We start from the raw sequence: 13,672 nt of genomic DNA on the forward strand, positions 1-13,672 counted from the left end.
CAAAGTCCATCCCCTGCCTCAGTGTATTGTCGTATAAATATGTGTACATGGGCCACAATAGAGTACTATGCATCACTAAAAAGCACTGGTGAGCACATGAAACACATCTTTTCATGGGAAGAGTTGGAGGAAATGATGCTGAGTGAAGTCAGCCAATCACAAAAGGAAAAGTACAGCATGAGCCCCGAGGTCAGTGTCATCAGCACGGTAGATAAAGAAGAGAGCCCATGTATATCATAACATTTGGGCTGAGATACAGGGAATTGGGATGAGGTTGGCCCAAACCCAAGGAAGTACATGTTGGTCCAATACAAAAATGGGAAAAGGAGGGTGAAAGGGGGAGGGGGAATTGAAAGTGAAATGATGACAGAGGGAGCAGAGCACTCTGCCTCTTTAAGGACTTGCTGAAAAGCAGAAGCTCACTAAAGGCTAGTTTTATTTTTCTCCTTTTTTCATAAAAGTGAAAATTCTTTGGATTTCTTATGGTTAGCAATAACAAGGACCACTGTAGGTCTTTTTAAGAGCGTAAGTGAAATAAAACAAGTTTTCCAAAGGTGGAAGATACATGCATTATCAATAAATCAATCAAGCTCCCCAGTATGTAGATAATAGCCGTAGTGCTTCCAGCCTTCTAAGAATGGCAGGATATTTGTGTTCTGAGTCATTGTAGGTCCTCCAGGCTGGTGTAGCTTCTGTTCCCCAGCCACATGTTTGGACCTGAACAGTTCACACCAGCTTCATGATGCAACCAGATGACTGCTTCAGAGAGGCAGGTGTGTAGAGCCCTTGTTTAGGGTTGCTGTGAGTCTGAATGGACTCAAGTGGTCATGTGTTGTATCGCCTTCTACGGAGTCATGTGGGCCAGACTGCCTTAGTCTCTAATAGAGGCACTGAAAGCAGACTTTCACGGGCTCCAGAGGTTTGAGTGGGAAGTTGCCTAGACTTTGGCTTTTCTCTTATTGTACCTTATCTGTTTGAATAGGGAGTGCCCCATCCCAGATTTTGATGTTGCTAAAAAGCAGCCAGTTGGCTTCCTATAAAAAAGTAAAGTAAAGATCAGTGATGTGATCAGTGTTAAACTTTCATAGTTTAGATTTGTATTCATTATTGCGGGTGTTTTGCCCCTACCTTCACCCTTTCCTCTTTTTCAATAAAGATTTCATGATCCACTATCCAGAGAGCATTCTAACACTGATCCATGTTCATTTTTCCTTCTCACCACTTTCTTTTTTTGGCTGTGAGAAACAGAATTTTACTCCCCTTACTGTCCCCCTAGTTTTCTTTTCCCCTTCCTTTTTCTGTCACTTACCCTTAAATATGATGGTGTGTCTGTAGTCTCCTGCAAAAAGGAAACTAATGGAGAGACAGAAATTCACAGCTCTGGAGAAATAGACCTCTACTCGTGGCAGTGTGATCTCAGCTCCTGAGCTCACTTCTCTTGGTGGGGCTCATACTGGCGGTGGTCCCCTTACCAAGCATTGGCATTCAGTTACCACCTTCGTGTTTTTATAAAGATACCTTAAATTTCTCGGTCTTGCTCCTCAAGGCATTCACATTTGACAATATAATAATTAAATATAATTCACATTTGATAAGATGATAAATTTAAATTGGAACTCAAGTTGGAGTAAGTCTTTACATTTTTTATATTTTGAAATAATAAGCAAGGTATAGAAACATGATTTAAAGGCGCATACACAAAAATGTTCTAAAGTTAATTACAGTAAAACCTACTTTAGCCTCAGTTCACTTCTCAACCTCGTAGCCCCAGTCTACTAATTTTCAAAGTAAAGGGTAAATCATAGGAAAACACAGTACAAGTGCTGTTGTTATAATTTATAATACTCAGACTTCGTACAGTTTTGCTATTTATCCATTTGCTGCCTTCGGCTTTCTGTAATTAGAAAAAATTTACATTTGGGATTTTGGCGTTTATGCTTTCTAATAAATTGCGTATGTGTTCATGGGTTTAAGATATGTTTTTCCGTGTTTTTAAATTGTTATAACTTCACACCTTTTTGAAATCTGCCCTTCAAAATTTGTTTGGCTTAAACGTCAAAGCCGTGACAATTTGTTCTTTGATGTGATTGTATTTCCAATTTCTTGTTCATGTAAGATTTCAATAAAACTCAAAAATCTATTTTAAAAAAAGATGTTTTTAAGGGCTTTGTAACCTAAAAACACTTGAACATTCTAAGGTGATTATTTACTTGTACCCGTTATAAGGTAGGGTTAGAATGGGTATTTCTAGAAATTTCAGCATGAATGGGAAGGTTTTGGGGGTGTGCACATGGTGAAGCGCTTCACTACCAGCCAAAAGGTGGGAGGTGTGGACCTACACATAGATACCTGAGAAGACAGGTCTGAGGTGATCTACTTCTGAAATGTCACAAGCATTTGGACCTCGGAAACCCTGCAGAGCAGTGAATCACCGCCGCCAGTCCATGTCCAACTCCGTGGCAGCAAGCAACAAACACAAATGCTTTTTGGAGGGTTTTTATTTCTGTAAGCTTATAGGAAATAAAAAACTTGACCACATTTCCACTTCCTTAAGCATACTCCAATGCTTCTTCCTCTTTATTTTTTAATCTAAAAGCAATTTTGGAAAACCTATTAACATTCAAATTAAAGAACAACTTCCAAGAGGGGCTCTTGGCCAACATCATTAGGTAGGAAAAGGGAACCTATTGATTTTAAGTGTCGTTTGTATATGAAAGCATTACAGATAGTGGCATATTTGGATGATAACATGGCAAAGTCCCTCATGCGATATCCTTGAAGAATAGGACTGAACTGTGAGTGGGATGATAATACAGTAAGACAGATTTGTAATTGAACTCGTTCTTGTCACCTAGAGGGATGTGGCATTCCAGCTTGGTCCACATTTTGAATCATTGATTGGAATGTGTACGGACAGATAACATGGGTTTTTGTTTTGTTTAATTCATAGTTGGCATAAATCCTAATAAATTGGATGACAAGTTTAGAAAACAAAATTATCTTGATGGAGTAATACAGAGAATCTCATTACCAAGATCACTCTTAATAAAAGCATAAATGTAAACTCTTGGTCCTGCAAAAAGTGAAAATTTTTAACAAAATAGTATTTAAAAATGGAGTTTCTGAGGCATATCTAATGACATAGACAATCATTCACATATTTGAAGTACTAGATTAAGAATTATATTACAATGGAATATCCATTGTATTTTAATATATGTTTTATAAAATATTAGCGATACTTCTAGTAATATGATTAGAGTTAGTTTTCTTTTCTTCTTTCTTGCATTTTTGTTTATTTCCAAGTTATTCTCCAGGGAATATGAACCTTAAGTGTAAAGCACCCTTTATTTAATGCTAAGAAAGTGTTTTAATGTTTTTGATGGCCTGCTTGTGCAACCTGAGAATGTGTTTATAGTGCTACAGTAAAGATGTCCTTCCTCCTGTGTTTGAGAGGGGTCCTGGTGGCTTATGGATTGGGCTACTAACTGTCAGTCAGCAGTTTGAACCCACAAACCACTCCTCAGGAGAAAGATGAGGCTTCCTGATCCCTCAAGATTTAGAGCCTCCGAAACCACAGCAGTTGGAATGCTCCATTAGTCAGTGAGAGGCTGAGTGAGGGCATTGATTTGACTGTGATCATAGCCGCAGTCTGAACAACCTGACAGGCAGTGCCCTCGGTGGTGTTGCTTTCTCAGCCCACAGCTGTGAGTCTATTGAATTGCTTCTCACGTTTTTCTCTACCACAGGTTGAATTAATAAAGGGGAATTTACAGAGTGTCGGACTTACACTCCGTCTTGTCCAGTCTACCGATGGGTATGCTGGGCACGTCATCATTGAAACGGTGGCCCCAAACTCACCTGCTGCGATTGCAGATCTTCAACGGGGTGATCGACTCATTGCTATTGGAGGTAATTATGCTCATATGAAATACACCTTACATTCATGAAAAATAACAAAGTAGATGTGAGGTTTTTCAATCTCATTGCTTTTATAATAAGCACATACTATTTTCATGATAGAAAGAAAGAAGTGTTATTATAAATTAAAATCTGAAAGAGACCTTAAAGATAAGATACATTTAAAGCAGATGTCATTTTAGCCCAAGTGTGTGAATGTAGTGTTAAATTAAAATGGCGAGGAGGTGGGGGGCCAGCCCCCACCGCTAATCGCGGGTTCAGTAATACTACTTCTGGGTTCAGTAATGCACAATTGTATGGTTGAGATATATAAGTATTATATTAAAGTCATCGAGAGCATGAGATATATTACAGTAATACAGTTGGACATATTATATGGTAGCATTGCTCACCTCAACCCAGCTTGGTGGTCCACGTGGAGGGAGGGAGAAGAGAAGGAGGGAAAGGGAACAAGGGAGAGGGGAATGACCAGGGAGTGAGCAGCAAGGAGGGGAGATCAGAGAGTCAGAGAGGTCAGAGAGCTCTATATTGCTGACTCACACCTATATACCTAGTAGGCAAGCCAGCTCACTAATTACAGGTAGAGACATAAGTCACAGGGAGGAGCTGCACAATAGGTTACACAGCAATGATAGGGTGGTCTAGGGGGTGGTCTCTGGGTCTCCATAGGAACCATTATCAGTAGGGTGAAAACTCCTACAGGAGCCTGTCCATTGTCCCCAGAGGCAGGGAGCAGGCCCACCCCTGTGGTGGGATGAGACAGCAGTCTGGCAACTGATTGCCCTCAGTGTGGGGAATGTCTATCTGACCTCCCCCCACATGTGAATTTTTCTTATTGTTAGATACTATTGAACAATCTCCTATGTACAACAGAATGAAACAGTACCCAGTCCTATGCCCTCCTCATAGTTAAGTTTGAGGCTCTTGATGCAGTCCTGTGTCCGTCTCCTAGAGGGTCATCCTCTTTTTTTTTTTTTAATCATTTTCTTGGGGGTTCATACAACTCTTTTATCACAATCCATACATCCGTCAATTGTGTAAAGCACATTTGTACATTTGTTGCCCTCATCATTCTCAAAACATTTGTTCTCCACATAAGTCCCTGGCATCAGCTCATTTTTCCCCCTCCCTCCCCGCCCCCATTCTCTTTTTTTAATGACCCTCTACTGTACCAAACATGATATCCTTTTCTGGGTACTGGTTAGTCAACATATGTAAGATCAAATTGTGCCATCCTTGCTCTAAGGAGCACTCTGGCTGTAATTTCTACAAGAGAAATTTATTTCTTTAGATCACTGTTATATAACTTTAATCCTGCTCCTCTTCCCACCTTCTCCTCGTCTGTATTTATTGAATGTGAAAGTAGCAGCACACTAGAAGTCCTGTATGATCCACCACTTCTACTCTGAACTTTATTACCACTACTCCTCCATCACTTGGGACTTAATCATGAACAAGAGAACTGACATTGCTTGTCCAAAAGAATGTGAACCTGAGCTGTTTTCTAGCCCCCTATTATCCCTGAATGGTCAACCTTGAGTTACTATGTTTTTATTCCAGATTCACTCTAGATCACTACCACCAGTGAAAAGCAGTTTCAGCTACATGCCTTCCTGACAGTTGGACTGTTAACAAAGGGAGGAAAACAATGCTGTGTTGGTAGGCAGATGATTTGTGTGGCTGTGTACGAATAAAGAGCAGATCTCACTGGCCATGGCAATGGGAAGAACATCCAAGCCTACCTATTCTAAGCACATCCAAAGATGTCTTGAGCATGTGGTAGGTCAGAGCTGGTCTTTGAGGGACAACGGGTGTCCTCATAACTGAGACAGCAACTACTGTCCAAAACAGAGTCGGTCAGTCCCCAAATCAAAAAGCACTTCTCCTCCAGGCACGTCACAGGAGCTCTGTCCTTACTTCAAATCTGTAATTACCATGACACAATGCAAATCATTCTGTTGTAAACCTGGGAACCCAATTATGTGCATGTTTCCACATGGAAATCTGTCCTCATGGATAAGCAGCTCTTCTCAAACTTATGTGGATTCCAGTCACTTGGACTTGATGAATGTAGATTCTGATTCAGTCACCCGGAGGTGGGGCCCATGAGTCTCCATTTCTAACAAGCTTTCAGATGAAAATAAATGCTGTTGGTCTACAAGGGGCATTAGACTTCATCCTTTATGTTGTTGCTTAACATAAACACAGTCACCCTCCCTCAACTAAAAATGCAATCCAGTGTAGTATTTTTATGTCCCTGAGTACCTTGTTCTCATTGTAACTACAAGATAAAATGCTTTTTACTTTTTTTATGTCCATTTTGGATGTTTATTTTAAGTTACAGATAATAAATACTCCTTATTAGATAGATAGGTAGATAAGATAGTGCAAGAAATATCTTTTGCAGTGAGTGAGCAAAAGGCCTCCCTTCACACCTCACATTTTAAAATATTGAGGTGAAGGGTGAACTGTATTTGGTTGCAACTATAATGTAGATTAATGATAGAAAAATTAGAACAGAAAAAACTTTGTCTCCCTTCCTTTTTTTCTACAGAAAACTAAGTCAAACCCACTGTCATCATCAATTCCGACTCCTAATGACCCTACTTAGAGTTTAATATTTATTTATATATGAGTATACAACTATTTTCGTAGCACATAATGCCATTTAACTCAGGAAACCATGAAAAGCTAGCTGTTAGTCGATTGGCACCCTCCTAGGGTTGTTCATGTCATCTTTTGGTGTGAAAGGGTAAACATCTCCAGGATCTCAGTCCACTCAGAGTTTAAGAGTCAATACACTGATGTGTCTTAATGTCAAGTAAAATTGTGTTTTGCTCTTTATAAAATTCTGATTGAGTGGATTTACAGAGCAGATCATCAGTTTTAAATTCAGCATTCATACGCATCTAGTTTTGAGTCATTAATTGCAGTCCCCACAATGTAAACAACATTTATACCCCTTGCTCCCTGTTTCCATTTTTCCTTATCTAACCCTTCTGAACTCTGTCCCTGAGAAATGCTGCCTCTTTGACCTCTACTGGTTGACTATTCTAAGGTGTGTGTACCTCATAGTGTTATTGTTCCCCTTAGAGACCACTCTGTCGTCTGGTTGAAAACTGAGTCATAAAGATGAGTTTAGTTTCAAACCTGAAGGGTGACAAAGGGTTCGTTTTATCTGACCAGTAAGTGATGTTTTCTCTGGTTTTTAGTTTTATGCCACATTCTTCTCCCACTCTACTGAGGACCTTCTAAAATCATTCCTTTCAGAGCAGTAATAGTAGCTGGACACCATTTAGTTCTTCTCTTCTCAAGGTTGTGAAGACTAATGTTCGTGGGTCCATTAGTCCACTGGATTAATTATTTCCCTGACTTTGATTTCCTTTGGACAAGGAGAGCCCCAAAAGGTACATCTTAGATGGTTACTCATGAGTTTTCACAACCCCAGTCACTACTCACCAAAGTGGGACGCAGACATTGGCTTTGTAGGCTAGGTTATACCTATTGGCCTTGGTTTCCCTGGACACTATGGTCCAGGGACTCATCCCTTCAAGGTGTGTTTATAACTTTGCCCCTTGTATGCTCTACCACATTCATGTGTGTTGGCAGCTAAGGTAAATAACCATGTACAAATAATCCTGTTAAACTTGCATGCATGTGTAATATAGTCCCACTTTCCCTCCCACCAAGTAAAATAGCTTTAAGACTTTCCTATTACTTCTTCATTAGTTAGATAATTATGAGGCTGTGGCAATTGTATTTCACAAATTTGGGGTATTTTTATTACAGGAATTTACATAATTTTTCTTTTTTAAATCTTACTGCAGGCGTGAAAATCACCTCCACACTGCAGGTGCTGAAGCTGATCAAGCAGGCTGGTGACCGCGTCCTTGTGTACTATGAAAGACCCATTGGCCAGAATAGCCAAGGGGCAATGCTGCAAGATCAGTTTGGACAGTTGGATGAAAACTTCCTCTCCAGCGCAGGCCAACCAAGTTATGAAGAGGAAGCAGTGGGGTTGTCACTGGATACTGAAAACAAAGACCTAGATTTGGAATTTGAAGACTTGGCAAGTGATGTCAGAGCACAAAATGAGCTCAAAGATGAGACCCCGTCAGTGAGTCACAGTCCCAAACGTACTCCAACCACACTTGCCATTAAACCGGTGGGGACTGTATCACCAGTTCTAAGCCGTAAATTAGTTGTAGGAAGTCACCCACTACCACCAAAACTTCCATCCAAAGAAGGAAATAAACCCTTGGCCCCAAAACCTTCTGAGACAACAGACCCAGCACCAGTGTCAAAACCGACCCCAGGACCTTCTTTCAAACCACCTGTGCCACCACGACCACAACTGAAAGTCCCTTTACCGTCTGCTGACACCCCAAATCAGGTGGAAGCCGACGTGCTTGTTGAGAAGCCAGAGAAAGTGCCGCCGCCACCTGCTGCAGATAAAGCTGCCGAGAAGCAAGCAAAAAACTCAGATCATCCAGAAGAGGCAGCTGCACTTAAGCAGTTTGTAGTGAAGCCAGAAGTGGCTAAAGATTTGCCTTCAGAAAGTTCCTGCCCTCCTAAGGACAGTTCAGATGACCCTCAAACTTGGGAATCGTCAGAAATTCCTTATCGTAATAAGCTCGGAAAATGGACACGAGCCAGAGCAACCTGTTTCTTTGACATAGAAGCCTGCCACCGGTACTTAAACATTGCACTGTGGGGCAGGGATCCTTTCAAGTTGGGGGGCCTCATTTGCTTGGGGCATGTTAGTTTAAAACTTGAAGAGGTGGCTTTAGGATGCTTAGCCACATCAAACATGGAGTACCTTTCAAAATTCAGATTGGAAGCCCCATCCCCCAAGGCAATGGCCACTAGAACTGCGCTCCGCAATCTGAGTATCCAAAAGGGATTCAGTGACAAATTCTGCTTTGGTGACATCACTATCCACTTTAAATATTTGAAAGAAGGTGAACCAGACCACCTAGTTACTAGCTTAGAGAAAGAAAAGGAACTTCATTTGGTCGAAGAGGTTTCTGCTCTACCCAAAGAGGAACCCTTTGTTGGACAGATGGGTTTAGCAGAAAATAAACATAGCTTCCAGGACACCCAGTTCCAGAACCCAACGTGGTGTGATTACTGTAAGAAAAAAGTGTGGACTAAAGCTGCTTCCCAGTGTTTGTTTTGTGCTTATGTTTGCCATAAAAAATGTCAAGAAAAGTGTCTCACGGAGACGCCTCTTTGTGGGGCAATGGACAGGCAAATGGAGCGGACCCTGAAAACCTTCCGGCTGGAAGGACAGGAGACCCTCTTAGGCTTGCCTCCTCGAGTCGAAGCCGACGCTAGCAAGTCTGTCAATAAAACGACAGGTTTGACGAGACACATTATCAACACTAGCTCTCGTTTGTTAAATTTGCGTCAAGTCTCCAAAACTCGCCTTGCGGAACCAGGAACTGACTTAGTAGAACCTTCACCCAAGCATACACCCAACACGTCAGACAACGAAGGCAGTGACACAGAGGTGTGTGGTCCCCATAGTCCTTCTCAACGAGGAAATGCTGGAATCAAGTTAGTGAGAAAGGAGGGTGGCCTGGATGACAGTGTCTTCATTGCCGTGAAAGAAATCGGGCGTGATCTGTACAGGGGCTTGCCAACCGAGGAAAGGATCCAGAAACTGGAGCTCATGTTGGACAAGCTACAGAATGAAATTGATCAGGAATTGGAACATAACAATTCCCTGGTTAGAGAAGAAAAAGAGACAACTGATACACGGAAAAAATCTCTTCTTTCTGCTGCCTTGGCTAAGTCAGGTGAAAGACTGCAAGCCCTTACACTTCTGATGATCCACTACAGAGCAGGCATCGAAGATATAGAATCTTTAGAAAGTCTGTCAGACCAGCACTCCAAAAAAATAAACAAGTACACAGATGATACAGAAGAAGACCTTGACAGTGAAATAAGCCAACTAATAGACTCTCAGCCATTCAGCGGCATGTCAGACGATTTGTTTGGCCCCTCCGAGTCTGTGTAACAGGCCATCTGTTTACATTCTGAAGTGACGGGAAAGTCGCATCTAAAACGCCACATTGAAACCCTCTTTTGTGTACGTTGACCTGCTTCTCCACGGTTATTTGCTTGTGTAAGAACAAGAACGAAAGAGGTAGGGGGCTTCTTTCCAGCAAAAACATGACCAGCTCACTAAATTGATTGTTTGCAGAGTGCATTTATAGCTATGCTCTTTGGGTTTATACAGGGAATTTATTTTTACTAATTTATTTTTAACTTTTTCTAATTATGTAAGCTAACTCCTCATGTTTATCTACTTGTGCTGCCTCATCCAGTTCTTTTCCTTCCTCTGGGGTTTTGAATTAGTGTTAAATAGGGTGCTGTCCGGTTCTTGGTATTCTCATTTCTGTCACTTTTAAACACAGCATGTTTGCTGCATGCCCAGATTGACAGTGGCAATCAATGAGGGAACAGGATTTGATTTTTTTCTTGTGTTAGAAAATTTGTCGCCTTCATTTGCTTGAGATTTTTTTTTTTTGTTTTTGAGGGGCTTGGGGTGCTTTTTGCTTTGTTTCTGCCAAATATCATATGAAAGCTGATCCTGCGGCTTTATTTAGTCTGGTATATTGATTTAGTAAAATACATATTTGACATATGTTGCTGGCCTTCTATGCTAATGTGAAGTTTTTTTACCCGAAGTTATTGTGCAGTTGAAGTTTAGAAAGAATAAACTGATTGCTCTAAAGAGCTTACATTGAAAAACAAAATGTAATGGGCAAATAGTAGGAACAAAATACAGAATGCAGCTGGTCAAGAATTTTATAATGAAGGTACCAAGATTTAATTGCTGGAAAACAGTAACCAGAAGGAATTTTTGAGGTACAATTTTCCACATGTTGATGCTTTCCTTTTAAATGGAAGTTTTAAACATATTTTATTACTTTTCATCTTTAGCTCTCCCATAGGAAATAAAGCATGTACACAGATACTTAAAGCTTCAAAGGACTTCTTAAAATGGCTGTTTTGATATCTGGGTTTAGCTGATTTTGTGTTAGATACATTTTCATATAGGAATATGTGTGAAGGAGAGGAATCTACAGAATGTCTTTGTTGCTTAGTCTGATGTCTTACATTCGGGCTGAGAGGAATGATATTCACCCTCAAGGACTTCTGTAGTTCAAGTTAGGCTCATTCATTAAAAAAGAAAAGTAAGAAAAGTGGGGTAGATAGGCAGGAATTGGGGCTATTTCTCTGAAAATGAACATCCATGGGGGCAAGTCTAAAAGTATTGCTATAAAATCATGGAAACCTTCATTAAGCCTATCAAATAGGAAGCTATTGTCTCCCAACATATCTGTCATGTAGGTCTATAGGCTTCGGAAGGAGGTGTCTCCCCCTCTCGAACCCTCCCCCAGGGAATTCTGTGTTCTTTGTTTTTAACCACATCACAATGGTTGGTCAGTGGTGCCCTCAAAGACCTCGGTCTTCCTTTTGTGTTCCTTTTCAATGTTTTCGGAACAAAAAGAAGTCTGAAGTGAAATCAAGGCAGTTGGGTAGATGGGATAAAGTTTTGCAACAAAGGTAGACCTTGCTAGCCTTGAAGATTGAGCCAGGTGCATTGTCATGACGGGAAAAAAATTCTTTGGTGCAACTTCTCTGGCCTTTTCCTCACCAATGCAGTGTTCCGTTGTCTTAAAATTTCTTCCTAATAAGCTCCCATGATGATCATGTCTTTCAAGAGTGTCTATCAAGATATCAAGACTTTTGTATCTTAAAAAAAAAAGAGAGAAACTTATACAGCTTCAATAATTTGGAGAAGTGTCCACTTGAATTTTATGAAGGGTTTGATATTAGCAGAGACCCCAAAATCCTTTCCCCCCATGGAACACAACATACTTTGTTTTTTTAAGGCACCCTAACAAAACCAAGAGAGGTGTATTACTGGAGCACTTGTCTGCAACTGTCCACTAGTCATGAAGATGTTTTATGTTTAAACACGTTTTGTTTGGAATAAACCTGTGTGTGTGATCTGGGACCCTTATAGCAACACTTTTTGACTTGCCTTCTCCTGTGCTAGTGAGCCCACTCTGGATCCAGGTAGCCCCTGACCTCTCGGTATACCATAAAAGTTTTGACCTTTGGCATACCCATGAAATAGATAAGATTTCTCTTTTTCCCTTTTGCAGGTACTACTGTGATCATTGGTAATAGAGTGGAACTGGCAAGGATTTAAAGCTAGGTGGAATGGCTTTTACTGCTTTCAAGAGAAGGCATCATCTAATATTTAGGATTCGTGCCTAGTTGGATAGCTCAAGACACCATGCAAGGGTTTAAGTTGAAGCCCTTTCATGAATTAACTACGTACCCAGAGATCAATCAGGAAGGAGCTATGTGCTCTAGCTCCCCAAACTCTGAAATGGGAATAATAATGTTTACTCTCACTACCTCACAGGATTGTGAGGAAGACAGCAAAATTGCAGAAAGTGCTCTGAGATGTAAAAAGCTAAATGAAAGTTATTATTTATATGGGCTGTGATTTTCATGTCGAGGTAGAACGCTTATTTCACTCTAAAGGCAATAGCCCACTCATTCTTGTCACTTTTATTAATAACCAACGTAAGCAAGTGCACCAAGTACCTTTCTTGGCCAACGTTCCAACATCTGTGTGCACCTCCTTTTTGGTTCGTTGGTTGGCACGCTTTGCAGTTTACAAGAACATTGTTATACAAGACTCTACACCAAACATTCTGAAAGCTGAAATGTTGCATAAAATATGCTTCAAACAATCTGCCCAACATAATACCAAGTTTCCTGGTAACATAAAAAATAACTGACTGCTGGTACTCTAGAAGGTGGCATGTCTATAAGTGACTGGTGTGTATGGATTAAACCGTGGAAGTTTTAGTGACATCCCAGAATAGTGCTGAATGGATGCATTTGAAAGCTGTAGAAATAACTCAAAATTTTGATTTCATAAAAATCTCATTTTCGAAGTATTTAACTCTATATAGCCCACGAGTATCTGGGAACTGCAGTAAAGCTAATGACGCTTGTAAAATACACATTTGATGTAGTGCAATATTTTTGTATTGCTGGGAAGAGGTGGTTAGAGGCATCACAGCTGTATGTTAGTGCCAGGGGCGAACCTCGTAAATGGCCTAAGTAGAGTAAGATGCAAGGCTTCCACACAAAACTTGTACTTTATTACATTCCTGATGTAATCTCGCTGCCATGCTATGTTGTCAATAGCTTTAACAAACAATAAAGACTATCACAGAAAACAAGAATATCTTCAGTTTGGTGACATCTGCCCGTGCATTTGGTATAATCTGTCCGTGCAAACAGGCTCAGTAGTCTTCACTCTCACGAAACAAAATTACTATTTTGCTAACTTTCTAAATATATTAATTTTTTCCCACTGCTATTTCCTTAACCTGTGAAGTGTCAAGATTTATGGATTTGCCTCTGCATTATATTTAGTGATTGTAGTTATTAAGGTCCATCGAGCTGAATTCCAACTCTTTTTTTTTAATCGTTTTATTAGGGGCTCCTACGACTCATCACAATCCATACATACATCAATTGTGGAAAGCACATTTGTACATTCATTGCCCTCGTCATTCTCAAAACATTTGCTCTCCACTTAAGCCCCCGGCATCAGGTCCTCATTTTTCCCCTCCCTCCCAGCTCCCCCTTCCCTCATGAGCCCTTGATAATTTATAAATTAATATTTTGTCATATCTTTCCCTGTCCG

General features: G+C 40.5%; 1 protein-coding gene across 1 annotated transcript in view; it reads left to right on the top strand.

The window, feature by feature from the left end:
• PDZD8 (PDZ domain containing 8) overlaps positions 1 to 13,202 on the top strand; it is a 67,296-nt gene extending 54,094 nt beyond the window's left edge. The window contains exons 4-5 of the mRNA XM_004700911.2: positions 3,750 to 3,912; positions 7,749 to 13,202. Of these exons, the coding sequence (XP_004700968.1) occupies positions 3,750 to 3,912; positions 7,749 to 9,943 (2,358 nt within the window). The 3' untranslated portion in view covers positions 9,944 to 13,202. The remainder of the gene's footprint in view (positions 1 to 3,749; positions 3,913 to 7,748) is intronic.
• The last annotated feature ends 470 nt before the right edge of the window (positions 13,203 to 13,672 follow it).

Source organism: Echinops telfairi, unplaced genomic scaffold (genome assembly GCF_000313985.2).
Source record: "Echinops telfairi isolate 266 unplaced genomic scaffold, ASM31398v2 ScPeMD7_70;HRSCAF=299, whole genome shotgun sequence".
Taxonomy (NCBI): domain Eukaryota; kingdom Metazoa; phylum Chordata; class Mammalia; order Afrosoricida; family Tenrecidae; genus Echinops; species Echinops telfairi.